Here is a 19,969-nt window from a genome sequence, read left to right as displayed (position 1 = left end):
CATGACTCTTGTACCTTGCTTCCTGTGAGTTGTGCGAGATGAGGTTTCAGTTCTTCTCCAATTACTGAATAAATTGCTACTAGGCAAAATACACTAGCTTTACGGACGCTGCTTTCCGTATTGTCATAACCCTGTGAAACAAGAAAAAAAAAAAAGAGATCAGAAGTCAAACAGCACTCACTAACATCCCTCCAGAGCAATATACTAAAGAGCTGATGAACCTTTTGCAAACGTGGCTGACCTAACAGATCACTAGAAAGGCCCTGCTCAATGTAACAGTTTGCAGCCCGAGTACTTAAAGAGCAAGAGAATACAAGCACCCAATACATCTTATTTGTTCCTTATATTATTAGTTATTACTATCATGTTATAAGTTATTAGTATCTTGTTATTTATAGCATGAAGCAACAACACACACTTTCCCAACATGAGCTTAGGACTATCAAATAAACACACTCCTGCATCCAGTTCAGATGACCGTATGTTATCCTGGATGGTCAGGACTTTTTGGAGGGGAGCCCTTGTGCTCCCAAGCTTGCCTTCAGAAAAGTCTCTCCTGACCCAAATCTAACCCAAAGGAAACCAATTCTGCTCCTGAGAGCAAAGTTACAGATGGAGATGAATTTAACACTATGTATAAATCCACAATGACTAACATATGCGGAAGTCTGTTAGATGAACTGCCTCCGGGACCTGGAGCTTTTTGATTACCTATCAGGTAGGAAACACCACAGAAAAGAACATGTTGGAAGACCCCTGTAGGCATGAGGAATTTCTGGCAGCTTCAGGAGAGCTCGAGCTAGCCACCAGGTCACTCAGCAGCTGGTGACATCAGTCCCATACTTGGGCAGTGATTCATCACTAAGCAGCCACCCCACGAGGAGGGCAGACATCACTTCAGCCTGCGGGATGCTGGCTCCTCCGGACGCAGGGTGACCTCTGCCGGGAAAGCTGGGAGGAGGGATATGGCACGGCTGGGGCTGCCAGGCTGCCCGCTAGCAGGGCTGATGTTCTAGCTGCAGAGCCAAAATACAGTCTGCAATCCCAAAAAGCGCTGAACTAGAAAAGCGGGAGACCTAGGTGACCTCAGAGAAACACCAAGCTATCGAGGACCGAGGTGGGAAAAAGGCTGAGCCCAGGCCCACAGCAGAACACCACCCAACGGAGACACAAGCCACTGCTGGGAGGACAGCTGGGACACAGGGGTCTGCAGGTCCCAACCCAAAAGCTCCTGAACTCATCAGGTGCCTCTGCTTGACCTCAAGTTTCCCTATGGACCTGGCATTTTGCTTATGTGCGCATCCCAAATTGCTCTTGTTGGGGCAGGCAGGTCCGTGCAGCGTTGAGGCCTTGGGGGGGTGCATCCCGGCAGGCAATGGGCTGGGAGAGCCTGCCCTACATGTGCCAGCAGGACACATCACCCCACCTCTCCATCTGCCAACTTGCTCACAAGGCAGCAGCTGCTTCCTGCATTTAATAAATTATCTCAACAGGTAAAGCATTTGCCTGGGAGATGACACAGGTTCAAATTCTCTTCAGCCCGAGGGTATCGAGACGCAGCATGTGGGAGAACACCCCTTGGTCCAGCTCCATTCCTCCCCGACTCCTAGGGAGCCAGGGGACCAGGGCAAGCAGCATGACTACCCCCAGCCAAACCCTGTTCTTGCATGGAGATCCCCATCTGCTCACAGGGATCCCACTCCAGGTTGCTGAACTGCACGCTTGTGCTCACACTGCCACCATCCAACACTCCTCAATGCTCCGCCAGCCCCCTTGGCGTGGTAAACAAGCACATGGGTGATTCCCTCCGCACACAGTCCTTCAGCCAAAAGATTCCCAAAATACTTCTCAAACACCAGGAGTAGATTTCTTCTATCACTATGAGTTTCTAAGGTGAGGAAATATCACTGATGATATATCACTCCAAGATGAAGAATGGCAAACTAGGCTCCGAAATAAGATCAATTTTAAGACATGGAAGCAATTTAATAAAACAAGCCTAACTAATCTTAAAGGCATGCTGCTCCCAAACTTTTCTGGTGCATTGAAGCTACGCTGTCCAGATTGTTGTTGCCAACAATTATGGCTAAAATCTTTTTACAACAAAAGTTTAAATCAATACAGAATTGCCCGATTCCCAGAGGTTGAGGTTTAAGAAAAGAATCGCAAGAGCTGACACTACAAAGCTGGGACAAATGCTGGGATGCGCAAGGGGAATTTCTGACTTTGCTCTTGTCCTTCAGCTTTTTGCGCTCACAACGAGGAGGCTTCTCCTTCCAGTTCCAGTTCTCCCCTGAAGTCTTACCCACACAAACATGCCTCCCCTGTCACATTGATTTGTTCCTGTCACAATCCCTCCCCAGTAAACACACACACATTCTCTCTCCTCCCTCACTGCTGCCTTCCTCCTCATTTCCTTCTTGCATGCAGCCCCATCCCAGCTGCTGACACTGCCAGCTGCTTCTGTAGGGTAACAGAAGACAACATTGCCACGGCCAGCGCCGAAAGCTAAATTCACAATGTAAGACCAAGCCTGAGCACTGGCAAAAACACAGCTCCCCACCCAGGCTGAGAGAGTTTTGAAAGAGGCTGAATGAAGTCAGCGAGTAGCTCGGTCCCGATTTCAAGAGAGGAAAGAGGAAAGGACTAGCCTGCCTGCTGGGATTCGAAGTCAAGTGCAAAGTACAATTCAAAGCGCAGAACAGCTCAGCAGAATTAAAGGAGAGACTACAAGATGTATTGCTTGGGAGGTACTGAGACAGCATAAGATGTGACCGACTCCTACTTTCAATAAATGCCTTATATAGCTGCTGCTGGCTAATTGAGGAGTCAGGCCGAGGTGTCTAATTGTGGAATATAAACATAGGAATATGAGTTTTCTTTTCCTTAATACATTAAAACACTAAAAGCTAAATTACAAAAAAAACAAAACAAACCTTAGAGGTATTAAAAACTTTAATTTACCAAAGTCTGGCCCCAGAAGGTCCACTGTTCTCTTAGGTCACAGACCTCAAGTTACTCAACGGTGATTTGTGCTCAAGAGCATTTGTGACATGGGACTTTGTACCTGTAGCAACCCAGGAATGATATCAGGAAGGAGCTGATGCAACGACTCCTTGGAAATCCTCTCGATGACTTTCGTCTGCATTTTGATGGCAGCTAAATTAATTGGATAATCTGCAGTCTGAATGATGGGGCAAAGCACCTTGATGCATTGCTCGGGGTGGATGGAACTTGCCAGGGTGGAAGCAGCTTCTTCAGCAGCTCTGACGACCTGGAATGAAAGCAGAGCAAAACCCTACGTTAATGAGGTCACACACCACAGCCAAAACCACCGGTGTGTACTAGGAATCACTGCCAGGAAATGCTTGGGGATGTTTATTAACAGATCCACAGGAGGCTCTATCGAGAGGCGATTGACTCTGAGAATTCACATCCTTCACCTCCACTGACGTCTTTGTTGGAGCCAGTGGCACGAAGTCCACCCTGCTGAATGTAACGGTGTCAATGTTGTGGCTAGTTTGAAAGAGCGAACTGTCACCGAAGATGGACAGGCACCCCCCATCCTAGAAGCAGCAAGAAGGCAACATCCCTCCAGCCACCATCAGAGAGCCTAAACCCACCAGCTTAGACTTAATACAGATTTTTTTCTCCTTAAATATTATAACAAATGACACTGTTGCAGCTTTCAGTAAACATCTCACCTGCCAAGTGCTTGGGTGCCCAAGCTGAGAAACCCATGCCTATACATGTGTGTCCTGCTATTTTCCAGCTAAACTATGCTGTAATCGAACCAGGCTACAGACAGAAACAGGCTTCAGGGTGTCCCCGACCAGGTAGCTGTGCCCTCAGCACATCTAACACATTAAGGCATCACTATAAAACATGGGAGGAAGAAAAGAGGAAACAGTGGTAGCACCCACCCTTTGCAACCAGCCCACACTGTAAAGCAGTCACACAAGACAAGGAAGATCCCAAATTAAATTCCATTCTCAGCCTGAGGGAAGCCAAATCCACAACTTTCACACTCTTACCCACTGGGGAAGAACTAGCTTTCCCCAGGTAGCTGAAAGAGGAAAGACCCGATTCTGGTCTCTCCTCCCATGAGAGTTTATTCATTTTACATTCTGCAGTAATTGGATAAAAAAAAAAACAGGATGGGAAGGCAGGTTTCCTTTTTTCAAGTGTCTGTGCTAATTGCCAGGCAACAAAAGGAAGCTTCCCCTTCCTGGCCACAAATCACACGCTCTTTGCTCCCCATGTTCTTGTTTCAGTACAAAAGATGGAGGATGCTTTTGCTCATCTTTTTTCACTCCCTTCTTCTCAGGCCTTACTTTTAACAGAGGGTAAATCCTGAGTAGACAGAGACGCCCCACTGGGCGGGCTTAAATCCAACACCTCAACTCTAAGAAGAAAGAAGCACTAAAGAATTCTCATGCTTAGGATCTCCCAGCCAGCCCCAGGCAGTCCCTAACTCTGAGCCCAGGAGTGTTAATGCAGCCTTTCAAGGCACCTCCCCTTTCTTGATAGTGAGTGAAGCTCAAATGCCTAGCACCAGTTCTCTAACTCATCCTCAGTTAAACTACCTGGGGTTGTCTGAAGTCAATACTTTGCAACCAGCACTAGGAAACCTGTCCCAGGCACTCTGCAAAAAAAGCAAATAAAGCAAACCACAGGTTTCCCGTCACTTAGGGGGAAGCCATAGCTGCTGGATTCTCCTCATTCCCCTCTTCCACACACTGTCATGGTATGAAATTCAGGGATTTCTATTTGACTAAGGCAACCCATGGACAGACATAGCTCTATCAAAGCCTCAAAAGAAGGCAAGCTTTCATTATTTTTAAGTAACTATGTGGACAATGCATGAACTGGGAGTATTTGGAAGTTTATCTCAGGACAAGAATGTCTCCCCGCCTGGACTACAGAACAACTTCCAAAAAGTTTTAATTGATTTTAAGGTAGCAGGAGTGAGTAGTGCCCAGAAGAGATGACCTCTTCCTATAAAGCCTGCTTCACCCACAGTCTTAGCATCAGAGCCACACCACTGTCATTAATCTTCCACTCATACTGACAGCTACCCCCCTCAAACAGGAATGCCCAAAAGACACCTGTACACCCAGGAAATAACAAAACTCATCCACTTGGCTCTTGGCATCCTCTAAAGGCAACAGTGAAAGTGATCCCAGATACTTCACACAAGGTCCAGGCAGGATGGTGAAGCGGACCCGAGACCTTGACTGCTGCTGCATCAGTGCCCTGTTTACAGAAGAAAAGCTGTCAAACTGCTCTGTCTACTTCAGGCCTTTCTCAGCATTTAATTATAATACTAAAACATATTCCAAAAGGAACGGCAATCCACAACGTGGTCAATATTCAAAAAATTTCATCCTGAAAGATCTGTAAATGAGTAACCTAGCAGAATAGAATGCTTGCTTTCCCACTTCCAGCAAGTTTTCCCTCTTCCAGCTACTTCTTTGCTAATTTCTCTTCAATTTCACACGAGAAGCATGAAAGTTAGTATTTTTCCACATGAGCCAGTGCTAGCTTAGAAGGAAGCACTATGTGATTTTGCTGGGAAGGAAGAAAAACACCCGGGTACTTAAGGGAAACCAATGCCATGCTCTGGCACCACAGCATTGAATTGCTGGAGCGGGTGAAGTCAGGAGTTCCCAGGAGGATTCCTTTGAAGGAATTCACTTCTTGGCACTACCGCTTTTGACGTCGGCTTTCCCAGTGCTGAAATACTGCTACCATCAAGCTTTCCACAAACAATGCAGTGGACTTACAGAGAGCCCAGATATCTTGTAATCAATTTAACAATGTTCATGAGCAAGTCACTTCAGCTAAAAAAAAACCCCACCAACTATTTGGACACAGGCCATTTGGGATTTTGCTTTGCAACAATTCCAATTACTGTTAGTAAATGTTTTCAGTCACCCTCAGAAAGAAAAGCTTGCATATATATCACAACCCACTGAAAAAAGTGTTGTTTTTTTTTTTTTAACCTTAAATCTTCCTGTTATCCTACTTGATAAGAAAGCAGTAATATTTTAGTATGCACCTATGGTCACACTCTGATCCCAAATACACTACTGTCAACTCCAGACAGTTCTGAGTAGGTAAAAATTTCAATGAGTAATTCTATCTGGGTTTCAGCTCCACATCCTGTTTGCAGAGTTTACCATGCACATCAAGTTACAGGTACGAAGCAAGTGCATGAGACAAAGCCTTTTTTTAAAAGCCTATTAACCAATTCCAAGCACAAGGGGTTAAAATATAGCTGTAATTTTTCACAAAACACACGAGGGTTCAAATAGCAACAAAGGTCAGACACATTTTGCACATTATAAGGTCAGCTGCAAAGGTGCAGGATTTATTTATGCCCCCGCAAGTCCTCCTTTCGGCAAAGCTGCCTATTTCTAGCAAGATCTGGCCGCATTTACACAGCGGTTGGGTATTTCACATCACTTCTCCCTGAAGCGCCTTCCCTCTGAATACAGAGGGACGTATTACACATGTCCAGTAGGCTTCCTGCTGATATTAGCTTGTAAATGTGACAACACCAGGGAGACATCCAAGTCTTCCGAGAGCACATCTGGCAGACAGCGTCTGCATCTAAGCCACACTTCGGCAAATCCCTTAAGTGTCTGTTTAACTTTAATAACATGCTGAAGTCTCACTGACGTCAATGGGATTCAAGCATGTGCTTACACGCTGCAGGTAACTAGCTCCCAGCTCCCTTGGAAAGGGCCAGGCTGTAGGAAAGGGTAGGGCAACACCAGCTGAGAGCGAGCCAAAAGGACAAACTCATCCCTGCCGGCACAGAAAGCCAAATGCCACCATTCTGCAATGCAAGTACCAGCCCTGTCCAAAAAGGTCTTTCCTTCTGGCTTTGGCAGAATAAAGCGTTCAGCCACCCAGACTGACTCCGCGTCCCACGAGGGAAAGTACGTCTCTGAATATTTGCACAGCATTCCCAGAGTAATGAGAGCTCACCTCAACGCCAGAGAAATCCGCAGCATTCCCGCAGAGGGAAGTGCATTATCAAAAGATACAAACTGCCAGGTCACTTGGCAGCAAGAACGCGCAATTACAGCAGAGTTTAGCAAAGATATTTTGCTGTGAGGCACAACGCTTGTGTCTTGCAAGTTATACATACCATACAATATCAAAAAAAAAAAATCAAATATCTTTTTTAATCAGGGCTTTAGCCTGACCAGCAGAGTGAAACAGCCTTGAAAGGAGTGGAAGAAAGGAGCAAACAGCATCAAGCAACAGTTGCTCCTGCCACCTTTGGAGGGATGATGAACAGATACACACTGGGAAGTGGGAGGAATGGCCCCAATAGGCTCACACTAACAGCAGACATCACAAGAAGCAGTGGTTACAAAATGCATCCTTTAAATTTGAGAAAAAGAGTGCTCTTCAGTACGTGTTCAGACTGTGGAATTCATTGTCACAAGAGGATTAAAAAATAGACAGGTTTACTAATGAAAAACCAAAGGCCAAAACACATTGAAAGGGAGGCAGAACCACTAGCATGGGAAGGCTGTAAGTTTCGGGCAGCTGGAAGGAGGGAGAATATTGATGGGAAGCATCATTGTACGCTTGCTTCTTGCTAGTCAGTCAGGTAGGGTATCAAGTGAAGTAAACTTCTTGTCTAATGTAATATAATTATCCTCAGCAATCTCAGGAATATGAAAGAAAACTAGCAAAGCTGTCAAATGATGATGGCAGCTGGATGCAGCAAGTTCAAAAAGGTGGCTGTAAAGCAAGATGTGCAAGACTAAAGAGAGCCTCCAGCATTTTAAAAACACAGACACTAAGCTGTACACAAGGTATGTCACAAGCACGATTTTACCTCCCAGCAAACCATGGCTTGAACTGGATAGTTCGATATCATTCAACACAGGGCAGGTAGCCCAGGAACGCAGATCTAAAAGATAGCGCTTTGCCTTAAAGGAGCAGGTTTTTCTCCTTTCCAAATGCTAGAGAATCCTCTACATGCTAGAGACTAGATTGAGCCTGACTTCTGCTGGCACAACATAAGCTGTGTTTGATGGCGGGTTCCTTGAAAGAAATCTGCAGTGCATTACGACCTTTCCAGGGAGTGTCCCAAAAGTCAGAAAGAGTTATACTTCCACCCAGCTTGCTTTAGGGAAGGAACCATACTCACATGCACGAAGCCAGAGAGGTGTAACGCACAGGTAGGCTCTTCACCTCTAACAAGGTCTTCTTAATGCTATAAAGGAGTAAGCTCCAAAGGTGGCGGCCCTAGGAACATGCACATGAAATGCTTTCTGATTTCAATGGGAGGGGGTATGCTGATGTGCACTATTAGGAACAGGCATCATCGACATTCCACAAAATTTGCTGGACAAACTTTGGATGACAATTCCCACTGGTTTACCTGGTTCATAATGCACTGCAGCCATGGGATCCTGTTCACTTAAGACAGCCAGAAGCAAGACTCCAGCTCTTCCACATAATTTCTTCTGCTCAGCTATTCCTCTCAGTGTACTGTGGATGTCGCTTGCTGCCTGGTGGCTGCAGCAAGCAGCTTGTCTGTGGTAATCTGCTCTTTGTCAACATGCAGCAGCTTTCTAAAGGGTTCTGATGGTTTCCTTTCTGCTTTGAAGTGACACAAACTACTGGCAAATAAAAACATAAGTTCTGACTCGCCAAAGGCAGAACATGGCAGGTTCACGGCCACGCAGGGCATCAGTGTAACGTGCTGGGATCTCAGCAGAGCAGCACCTGTACACCTGGATACCAGCTGTATGTAGGACTAAGCTGGACTACTCTGCCACGATGGCTAGCTGCACCGTCTCTGCAGAAATTCATAGAGCATGAAGCAGTGTAGGTAAAACCCCGCTGAAAACTTAGAGGCTTTGTACGCTATTGTGAAACACACGGACTGCCGGAGAAGTTCATTAAGCAGAACAACAAGGTTTTGCTTTCAGGCTTACAAGGCACACAGCTATGTTTTTGAGCCAATTTTTGCCATCTAGAGGTGGTTACTTAAAGCCTGCATGATCTAAGCTGGAGGGGATGGAGGCTTACCAATACCTAGCCAGGCAAACTCCCATCCCTGAAGGCTTTACAGTCTGATCCAGAGAGGAACAAACAATTAAGAACTTGGTTTCAAAGCAGGAAGTGGACTCAGCAATGGGGAGTGCTAAGCAGATGAAAAAACAATGTGATTTTTATAAGGGATTCAGAGGAGATGAAGTAGAATAGACTGCCTCTCCTGTGCAGTATCTGAAGAGTGTTGGGAATTAGAAAAAGCACATAAACGTATACTATGAAACATCAACAACTGCCAAGCTGCGGCGCTTGGCAGCTTCCAGCATGGACTATATATCAATTAACCTTAAAGACTGTGATCATTTAGCGCTTTTCTGCTATATTTTGCAGAAACCTACATAGATCACACCACCACCAGAGGACAGCTGCAAATCATCTTATAAGTGTCAGAGGCCAGTCTAAAAGCACCTCAGCAAGAGAGTAACAGTTATCTACAGTTAATGGATAGCTGCATTTTCTTCTTTTTCACCCTCTTTTAGATTATGCTTATGGACCTTCTCAATAATAAAAGACCAAAATTAGACATCTAAGATATATCACAATATCCTTTCCTTACACATAGAAAATACGCATCAGCTGGGTCTATAGGCTTAGTTGCAGAGAAAAACAGAGCAGAGACAGAAGCAGGGAATTAGCTATCCTACGATCTTCAGTTTGTAACCATTTCCCAAGATAATGAACTATTTCTGTTTTAATATACTCAATAAGAAGAACTTATGCTCATTTTGCTGGCATGAATCTGAAGCAATGTCATATCAATGGTATTGGGTCAGCAGGCAGCATCTCTCCTTAGTTATGGGTGAGTAACTACACTGGAACAAATGAGTTAATATTAACTAATTGGCAACAGAAAGATGGTTCTCTTCCAAACAACTCTAAACAAAGAGTGATAAAAATCAACAAGATTTAATACCGTCCACAACTTCAATTACATTCTAATGCTCCAGAAGTAAGTGAAAGGCATTTACATGTCAACCCTCATAAATATTTACAGTTATGACTGAAGCAGGCTTGACTCTTCACATCACCCCATTAAATCAACAGCACTGAATAGACTGTTATACTAAAAACAGTATAAAAGCAGGCTGAAGTTAAAAAATGCAAACTAAACATGGATCCCAACCCAGAGTCTTCTAGTCTGTAGCCTAGGGCAACATTAATTTTGAACTTCCACTGAGGTCTGGGCTTTGCCAATCTCCTGTATTTGCACTCACAAGGCACGACTCGGCATCCAACTCCATGCACCAAGTTTCTCTCTCCTGTGTCCCTGGGAAGAGAAGTGGAGCTCTTACCTTGTGCTGCTCTGCTGATCCTAGACCTCGCCTTCAGCAACAGAAGGCAAAAGAGTTCTAGCCACGGCAAAGATTGAACTGTTTAAAGACTTCAGCTTGGACACGGCCAATTATCCAAGCATCCCAAGATATCCAACCACACTAACATTGTTTTGATGCTTTGAATTACATGATCTGGAATAAAACCACAGGCCCTTTTGCTTCAGACAATCTTTAACTAGATATCAGCACTCAAATGGAGGAGGGGATGGTATTTGCTGGGTGGTGAATATGTTAGTTATAACTTGTTAGTTGATCCCTCCTGGCCATGCTGAACAGCAGCAATAATTGGAATTTAGGAAGACAAATGAACCACCTTCTTGATTTCCAAAGAACTGCCTCCTAGTAGAATGACTTCTTGGAGGCGGTACCTGAGATTAAGGGTTCTCTCTTCAAACTCTCTTCTCTTTGCTTGGTCACTTTAAACCGATTCTCCACGGACCAGACATAACAGAAAACAGGAGCAGTAACTTGGGCAATTAGTAGCCCTGAAGGGGAATATCAGGTAAGAAAGATCGAAACAGATACAGCTTGGTCAAAACTGTCATTTTTCCGCTGACTTACGCAGCCTGTTACATGCCAAAGGACGTCAAACTATAAAGCCAGGATCATTCCCGTCTTCCACTACAGGGCAGAAGCAGCCCAGAAACATAATAAACCCTGGAGTGACATCCTATCAGGGCATCACTGGCACAAGGATTAACACTTTCCAAACCAAATTATATAGCAGCTTTCCTCAAAGTAGTTTTTACAGTAGAGAGGAAAATTTTATTTTACGCAGGCTAAGGACAGTACACCACTGCCCTTAATACTGCTCTGATTTAGTGAAAAAGAAAACTGTAGAACAGACCACTGAGCTCTTCCCTTCCCGCCTTCAGCTGTTCTTTGAAAGTGCCCTTCAATCACAAACTGGTGAATCTTCACTTAATCTCCCAGTTCAGTGGGATCAAGCAAAGGGCAGCTCCTCCACCCCTCCTGGAGAGAGCAGCATTGCGAAGTCAGCAGTGACAGCGAGCAGAAGAGCCACCCTGGGATGGGAATTAGTGACCTTCTGGCTGGGAGCTATGAGTTTGACCAACTGAGTCACACCCAAATGGACTCTCAGTTAATTTTTCCCAGACTTAACTGAATCAGCAAGCCCCAGCTACAGGTAAAAACACCTAAAGCATATTCCCAGACATATCTTTAGCCTAGTACATGTAGAGACCCAAGTGCAGGTTGGAAAACTTTTCTTAACTTCATGAGTGCTGATATTCTCAAACTACTGAAAGCCAGATGATGCCTTTCATGGGCTGCATCGTGGTTCTGCGAGCCTCATTTACACAGGGATTAGAAAAAACATACATAGAATGAAAAATCCAGCACCTGTGCCAGCACTTAATACCGCAGTGCACACACAACTGTTTAGCAACAAATAGCAAAATAGGAATATACCTGCAGTGTCCTGCTGTGACAACTGTCACCCAAAGGTCTCACGCAGCAGTTGCAGATGTGTTTTTTTAATTATGAAGATGCTATGCAAACGCATTGTAAATCAAAGGCACACTCTGTACAGCACAGCAGCTACTTGCTGATAGCAATACAGCTCTGAATTATTCTTCTATAAAGAAGTGCCAGAACTCACATCTCTTCCTTGCTGGATCGAGCTTTGGTTTCTCTGTAGCAAAGACTTATTCTTCTCCGCTTTTCCTCAGGAGGCACCTCATGCAAATCCTGAAGAACCTTTCCATACCACAAGCATGAAGAACACAGCGTGGAGAATACAGAGGCATGAAGTGTCATGTTTTCAACATTGTGCTTGATTTCCATAAAACCCACCAGTCCCATGAGGACAGCGAGTTCTGAGGGACATTAAAAACAAAGCCAGAGACAATCTGGAAAGGTCTGCTAGAAATGTCAGTTTTGGAGGACTCTCAGGAAAAAAAAAAATATAAAGGACACCGAGTCAAGGTGAGCTGAAAAGTATGCAACTGGGAAAACCTGCCAATAAAAGGCACTCCTTCAGAACACAATGTTTTGTCTAACTGCTTTATCAGGAAATCAATTTACAACTGCTTCTTATTACTCTGAACTGAAAATGACAGGAGTGCAAAGGCTCTAAATCAAGGAGAGGAAGGCAGGCAGAGTACGGCAGTCCCATTCACTAAAGGATTAAACATTTTCTACTTTTGCATTTTAGAGAAATCCAGCCTGTTAGGTTCTTTCCCTGAGGGCGATTTTTGTTTTGTTTTGTTTTGTTGTTTTGGGTTTTAAACAGTACAGTTTCTGCTACACACAGCTAACATAACCTTGTGCAAGTTACGCAATGCTCTGGAGCAGTCTGATCTATACAATGATCTTTTTCATGGCCAAAGCTCTCCAGACAGAGATGCCTAAAATTGCTAGTTCAGGACAAGCCTGTTGCAGAGAAGAATAAGTGTCTTAGATTTCAAAGCAAGGACTTTGGTTACAAAGTCATCATGGACATATAGAGAAATTCATGTGGCACCTTCCAAGCTTTAGTTCAAACTTGCAACATGCACAACGTAAATTAAAAGATCCAGCTTGGAAGTCAATCTGCAAAGACTGACTTTAAACGTAATTTGAATTCATCTACTTCAAATGTTATCGTCGTGTCCCTTTATTTTTGTTTTACTCCAGAAGAATACTTTCTGTCTTACGTATGAGTTCTCTCACCAAAAAAAAAATAATATGCAATTCACTCTTCCCTTTGCTTCTTCCTCTGCCCCAGCTTCTTTTCAGCAGCATGGCTTTGTCTATTTTCTCCTGTTAGTCACCAGTTCCCAGTTTTCCAGCATGGCCCGATTTCACCATCCAGTTTTCACAAGCAATTCTGCTTGCACCTGGGCTTTGTGTTCTCCAGTATGTTTCCTATCCTTACCCATACAGACAGAGGGAGCACAGTGCCCTCAGTGTGCTCCAAAAAAATTATTTAACACGTGCTTTTCTACTACAAGGTCTCAACCTCTCCCAGAATGAGCAAGGAAATCCTGGAAAGTTGCTAAAGAGTGGCCTACAATCCCAGATAGCTCCAAATCCACTTAAGCAGCTCTGTCAGCCTCAACTTTTCCTCCCCACTTCAGCATATTAAGTCTCCCAGTATGAAAACAGGATTTATATCAGTTTGTTCCAGTGTCAAGATGAGTCAAATGTGTTTGCCTGTCAAATCCCACAGTTCAGCAGTTCCATATTGCTTTCCCAGCAGCAACACTGAAAGGCTCGCTCACCTCTTTGTGGGAATCTTTATGTGCTTCCAGTGTTTTCATGATGGTCAACTCCGCGTAGTTCCTAAACCTTGCCGGCTGGTTCCGTAAGATCTCTCTCAGGACTCGCAGCGCCAGGGCTCTTATTGAATGCTGTGTCAAGAGAAATCCACATTAGAAAAAGTCACTTCTCAAAACTGTAGTTTGAAGCAAGTTCTCATGGCTCCCTATGGACGCCACCAGAAATTCTATATCACTCTACCGGGTCCAGCAGAGTGAGGATGTAATTAATATAACTACAATTCAGAATTGGTCTCCTCGCTTGCTTTGGCACAAAAATTCACATAAAATGACTGCTGTCACAGATACAAGAAAGACTCAGAATGACTCCACTTTGTTAAATTCCATACTCTTTTGGCAATGAAGTACAAATTTGTACCTAAAGCAGCACGTCTGCATTACATGAATCTACAAAGAAGCTCAGATTGTATTTGTTTTGCCCCTCCTCTTTTGCTTAGCTTTGTGGATATCAAACTGTGTTCCATCCATGCAACAAAGCTGTTTCTCATATTCTAATGCAGTAAAGTCGACTCTCTTCCTGTAACTCCTATGGAAATTACTTTCAAGAACAGTCAGTCATTGTAGTCAACACTGACCTATGTGTTAATCCTTTATATCAAAAGATCATTAGCAGAAGGGATTTATAACACCTGCTTCAATTTCATAACTGCTATATTAAGTTTTTGGCCTGTAGCCACTCCAAATAGATTCTGTCATTTCAGCAGCGGAATACTTACTTTACTCTATAGTCAGCCTTTAAAAGCAGGTCCTTTGCTATTCATCTGCAAAGGTCATGCACTATCACAATTCACACGTATTTAGCTAAAGGCACCACATCTTCCGATACATGTGTGATGATGCTATGACTAACACGTAGGACTAGAGCAGCTCATGCTTATACTACAAATGACTGAGAAAGCGTCAGCCACCTACACTGCTTCTGAACTAAAATTTTGGAGAGCCTGCCATATACTTTACAAGGAGTATAAGAAATACAACGGATGTTGAATCTGATGAAACAAAAAAGAACTGCGAGTGCTTCAGCGCTCTGAAGCCTCAATATTGTAACATTCAGATGGAGCATGGCTCTGACGTGAGGGCGCAGCAGGGTGCTCAGCCTTTACCAAGTATCATTGTGCTGCAAGCTGAACAAATAGCCCCAAGTGGAAAAAGTAAAAGTCTAGCCTGTAAATTACCACTTTGATCAGCTATCAAATATAAAGCTGTGATAATAATGCAGCTTTTTTTTTTTAATGCTTCAAAACAAGATCCCCTATAAAAGCAGTTTGTTCTTGATGACATTTTTGCAAGAGACAGAGACCCATCCCATGAGATCTAATAGCCTGGATCTTTAAACCACACAAAGCAAAAAAAAAAAAATAAAATTAATCTATTCTCCTTTATTCTCCTTTTTTTGGGGAATGGGTATGATCTAGAGCGAGCTTGTAACTTCGTCCTAATTTGGAAGAGAACAACTTTTGAAGTCTCAGTAGTTTTTGTACAAGATCAGAAGATAACTTCTCTTCTGATTCTAGTTCAACTTCCTGGTTATTTATTACTAACAGTCCAGAGGGAAGGGGAAAAAGCTGGAACACTTCAGAATAGCTTAAAATTCATCATTAAGCACACTAAAAACAAAAGCAGAGTCGCCAACCTTCAAAAGAAAAAACAAGCAGTGCAGCATCACTGATGAGGTGCTGCACAAACGCAGCAGGTTTCATTGAAACTAGCATGGAGGAACTATCACCCTAGATGAAGCAATGTACAGCGGAACTACAACAAAAATCCACATCTCACATCTTTGTCTCCAAGCGTTTCCAGCAGCAAGAGCAGAATGGTTTTGAAATGTTCCTCCCAAACTCCGAGATTATCTTCCCTTGTGATCTTTAGCAGTTCCAGGAGAGCTCCTTTCCGCTCCTCCACCCGCTCGTTGTGGTTGGAGAGCTCTTTGAGAAGATCAGCCACCAAATCTGAATGGTCAATGGGTACTTCTAGGACAAATGGCAGCAAATCATTTGGGGAAATGGGAAAAGAGATCAAAGATCCCAAGATTACTAACCCTCTACAGAACAAAGTGCGCATAACAAAGCCCCCCCTAAAAAAATACATCAAATCCCAGGTGGCCTCAGTCAAGCAGGCAAGAGAATCCAACTAACCCACAATTGCACCTGAGTTCATAACACAGCTCATGAATCTGCACATGGCTTCTAGCGAACCAGGAAGAGATGCCGACTGAATTTCATCCAGTTCCAATTACTGCTACAAGATGAGAACTGCCAGTTTTTTCCCAGACACACACACCCAAAACCAACGATCACATGTATGACCTTTAGATCAAAGTACAGTGACTCATCAGTGCACTGCACAAGAATAAAGCTAAGGTGCAGCATCACTTAAATGAAGGGAAACAGTAACAACAAGCTATTGAGTGAGATGTTTCAGTCAAAGAGTAGACTCATAGAATCATAGGGTTGGAAGGGACCTCTGGAGATCATGTAGTCCAACCCCCCTGCCAGAGCAGGGTCACCTAGAGCAGGCTGCACAGGAACGCGTCCAGGTGGGTTTTGAATGTCTCCAGAGTTGGAGACTCCACCACCTCTCTGGGCAGCCTGTTCCAGTGCTCTGCCACCCTCAAAGTAAAGAAGTTCCTCCTCATGTTTAGGTGGAAGGTCCCCAAAATAGTGTCCCTACAGACGCATTTAGATGCTTAAGGAACTAGCTTGAGGGAAACTCTAGACGAAGAAAAATTAAAACCGCAGTACAACAGTTTCTCAATAGCCACAGATCAGGTTCTACTGGCACATGAGAACACGGAGTATTTTCATACCAAGCCCCGACTCAGCTACAAAGCTATATACCACATAAGCACGGGCAGGCCCATATCTGAGAGCACTACCCATACACAAATATTCCAGGAACAGAGCAAGCTGCCTCCAGTTTTAGGACATATGCTGATACAAACCATCCCGAAGCTGATCCATGTCATCATCGAACACTGCTTCCTTCAGGGCAGTCTTGTCGTAAGTGTTAATTGTGTCGACATAAGGATAAGGGTTATATTCTCGAGCACGTGGCCCTGAAAAGGCGCGGGGAGGCTGGGTGTTAAGTAGGGAGGTTTTGTTATCTAGAGCCATCCTTCCGCCTTCCACAATGTCACTGCTTCCACGGACATCGCCGGTAGGCACAGCGAGGCCACCATCTCGAGACACCTGGGGGATTAAACAGAAAATACATGAGACTACTCAAATTATGGAAGCAGTAGCTTTTTTGGACTTCATCCACCAATATGAAGATGCTTGGAACCGTTTACACGTACATAATGCTTAAGTAAAACTTACTACCAACTCTTCTTTTACATAACCACAACTGTTCCAAAAATACCTCATGACCATAGGGCGAAAAGCTATGCTAACGTTTCAAAATCTAAGTTAACATTGCTAAAACTGCACAAGCTGGCGAAGATCGTAAGCTCGGGAACAGGACCAGTTTGCTAAGAAAGGGAAAGGAAGCAAAAGCAACATCCTTCTCATTAAACTTCACAACCCACCGATAGAGGGGACTGGGTGATGCTTAACAAGCTAACGTGAAATGAACGAAGAAAAATCTTGGACCAAGAATTTTTAGCTTTGAAGGCTAACTTAATCTACTAACCTAAACTTGCTTGTCCAGATGGGAAGCAAAACTGTCATAGAATATCTCAAGTTGGAAGGTACTCATAAGGATCGTAGTCTAAGATTCCTGTAAATTTTGCAATCCACGTATTTAAAACAAATGGCACCTCACATGGTAGACAATTCTGTAACTATTCATATGGCATAAGGTACCACATGAGTTGTGCCCTCAAAGTGATTATGGGTCCGTCCTATACAGGAAGTAATGAGCCTGTGAGAGAAACCACCTATGAATTTTAGGAACTAACATTTCCCATTAGAGACCTGACTACACACACTCCATGAAAAAGCCATGACTGGGCCATACTGACCCTGAGGAACACTAGCACCGTTTCCTTCACGCCTGAGACTCCCTCAGAAACCCAATGAACACTTTTCACAGGCAACTAGAGTTCAAAGGGAGCAAGGGACTACATTAGTGGGACCCCATAGCTTAGTTATAAGAAGTCAGCAACCAGTAAGCTGAAGACATTTGCAAGAATACAGCAGGAATAACTGGGTTTTGTACACTAACAATCCAAAGCCAGGTTTGAACACAACGTTTTAAAATTTCACTTATCTGGGGACGTTAATCAATGGAATACTTACAATGTCACAGTCTTTCTTTCCATCACGTTTGATTGGCTCATTCAGGTCCTCTTGACTACGGAAACTAAATTTTTCAATCGCTTCTGTGACTCCACGAAGAGAGCTGTAGATTTCATCAGAATTTAGGTTCTCCGTGTCATAATCCAGCATACTAAAGACCAAACGTATATGAAATGTTACATATGAAATTGGAAGTCGCTTTTGACTGTTAACAAAAACAATGCCAAGTTGGAGACAGATGATTTGGTGGACCCTTTCTAACAGTGCCTTGTAACAAAACATGGATGGAATCAAAGCAGACTTCAGGTCTGAGTCTCCCCTCAAACATGGCTAAATCTAGCAGAAGCTCCACTGAAGTCAGTGGCATTACATCGCTGTAAGTGAGCGTAAATCAGGTCCACTGTTTGTTATATTCCATAGGAGTGAGTGTGCTAGCTTCTGTAAACCAAAAGACCTATCCCCAGCATGGTAAAGGTGTTATTCAGAAAGGAAAATAAATAAAACCAATCACTATGAGAACTAAAAAGGTTGTGATGGCTGGTGGAAATGAAACCAATGACATTTAAGTTCCATAATATATCAAATAAATTCTATCAATGGATTCAAATGTGACAGATATAATGTAAAGAAAAATGTATCTTGACATAAGCCTTAGTCTAACATGTCCCATTTTCATTTATAGAATAATAAAACCAAAACCACTTGCACGATGCCTTGATAAAAGATGCATGTCAGTATTGAGCTTAAGTTTGGGAATTCTCTCGCTCAAATCTGATGCTTTCTTGCAGCCTGTCTGTTCTCAGCAGTTCCTCAGCAGCATAAAGCCATGCAAGTTTGGGGATCCCTTGGAGAGTTATCCAAAATTAAGTTCCATGAAAAAATACCTGGCATGCAAGGGCAGCTGATAGGAAAAGGTGTGGCTAGGAAGAGAAGCTCCTACAAGCTTAGAGAAAATGAAAAGGCATTATTGGCAGGGCTATGCTCTACCTAGGAGAAGTTGAGTTTGCGTGACAATCAGTTTTCCAAGAGAGATTTAATGAACAGACCTAGTAACTGAGAACTATTTCTCTGGGGGAGTCTGGGGCCTTAGTAGAGCCAGAAGCAAATAAACCAAAAGAATGCAAGACATTTACATCAAGTTGTTTGTCAATAAACGGCAAGAAGTGGCTCCCTACATGGGTGAGTTACTATTTCTTAACAGTAAGGGAAGGGTGACAGGATGGGCTTAGATGAGGGCGACTGAACAAAGAACTCTTCCTTTTCCACAAAAGAAAGATTCCCTGGGAGGTGTGGGGGGGGAAACCACCACCACCATAAAACCCCTTCCGAATCCTGGGTGCACAGCATTATTTTCAATAGAACTAGAAGCAGGATGTTAAATATCTAGAAACACTACTTTTTTTTTTCTAGAAGAAACTCAGGAACTTCAGACAGAGGATAAGATTGGTGCTGCCCGATTCCTTTGGGATTAACACACTGAAAATAGCCATAATCCCTGGCTCCCAAGCAACGCACACACAAGCATCAGCACCGTGTATTCTGGCAAAGAAACCAAAGAACAACTCCCCAACTTTAAACAGTGTCCATCTGGCCAGGAAGAAAGAGAAACCACTTAAAGAACAGACCAAGACCCCAAAACAAAAGCTGTTTATAAACCTACAGAAGTCAAAGTATTCAGGGCTTTTAAACAGATGAATAACACTAATGCACTGTGATGGCTTTCCAGACAAAAGTAAAGGCAGTTCTTAGATTCTTCATATGTATCAGGCCAGGATAGGACAATCTTTCTTTCATATGATCTCAAAAATATTAATTTTGAGCTCAAGCACATTTAATTCATAGATCTTAAGGGGCTTTTCATGCAATGTTTAAGTAAGCACTGAAACCGCTATTCAGGAAGGCGTACATGTGACTGTACCCGTGTACCCACACCAAGAGATGACACGACTTACCAAAGGTCACACAAAAAGAGAAATAATCACAGATATACTGACACTAAATCTTCTGCTACAATCATCGCATCTTTCCT

The 19,969-nt window shown here is 43.5% G+C and overlaps 1 protein-coding gene across 1 annotated transcript in view; it reads right to left on the bottom strand.

Annotated features, from left to right (window-relative positions):
- Positions 1-19,969, bottom strand: part of CLASP1 (cytoplasmic linker associated protein 1) — a 184,801-nt gene that overhangs the window by 5,988 nt on the left and 158,844 nt on the right. The window contains exons 36-41 of the mRNA XM_063341540.1: positions 17,941-18,091; positions 16,644-16,890; positions 15,479-15,672; positions 13,646-13,774; positions 3,068-3,274; positions 15-131 (exon numbers count right to left, since the gene is read on the bottom strand). Of these exons, the coding sequence (XP_063197610.1) occupies positions 15-131; positions 3,068-3,274; positions 13,646-13,774; positions 15,479-15,672; positions 16,644-16,890; positions 17,941-18,091 (1,045 nt within the window). The remainder of the gene's footprint in view (positions 1-14; positions 132-3,067; positions 3,275-13,645; positions 13,775-15,478; positions 15,673-16,643; positions 16,891-17,940; positions 18,092-19,969) is intronic.

The sequence above is a fragment of the Chroicocephalus ridibundus genome, chromosome 7, assembly GCF_963924245.1.
Source record: "Chroicocephalus ridibundus chromosome 7, bChrRid1.1, whole genome shotgun sequence".
Taxonomy (NCBI): domain Eukaryota; kingdom Metazoa; phylum Chordata; class Aves; order Charadriiformes; family Laridae; genus Chroicocephalus; species Chroicocephalus ridibundus.
Note: the sequence above shows the minus strand (reverse complement) of the source record. Positions and strands in the feature narration are given on the sequence as shown.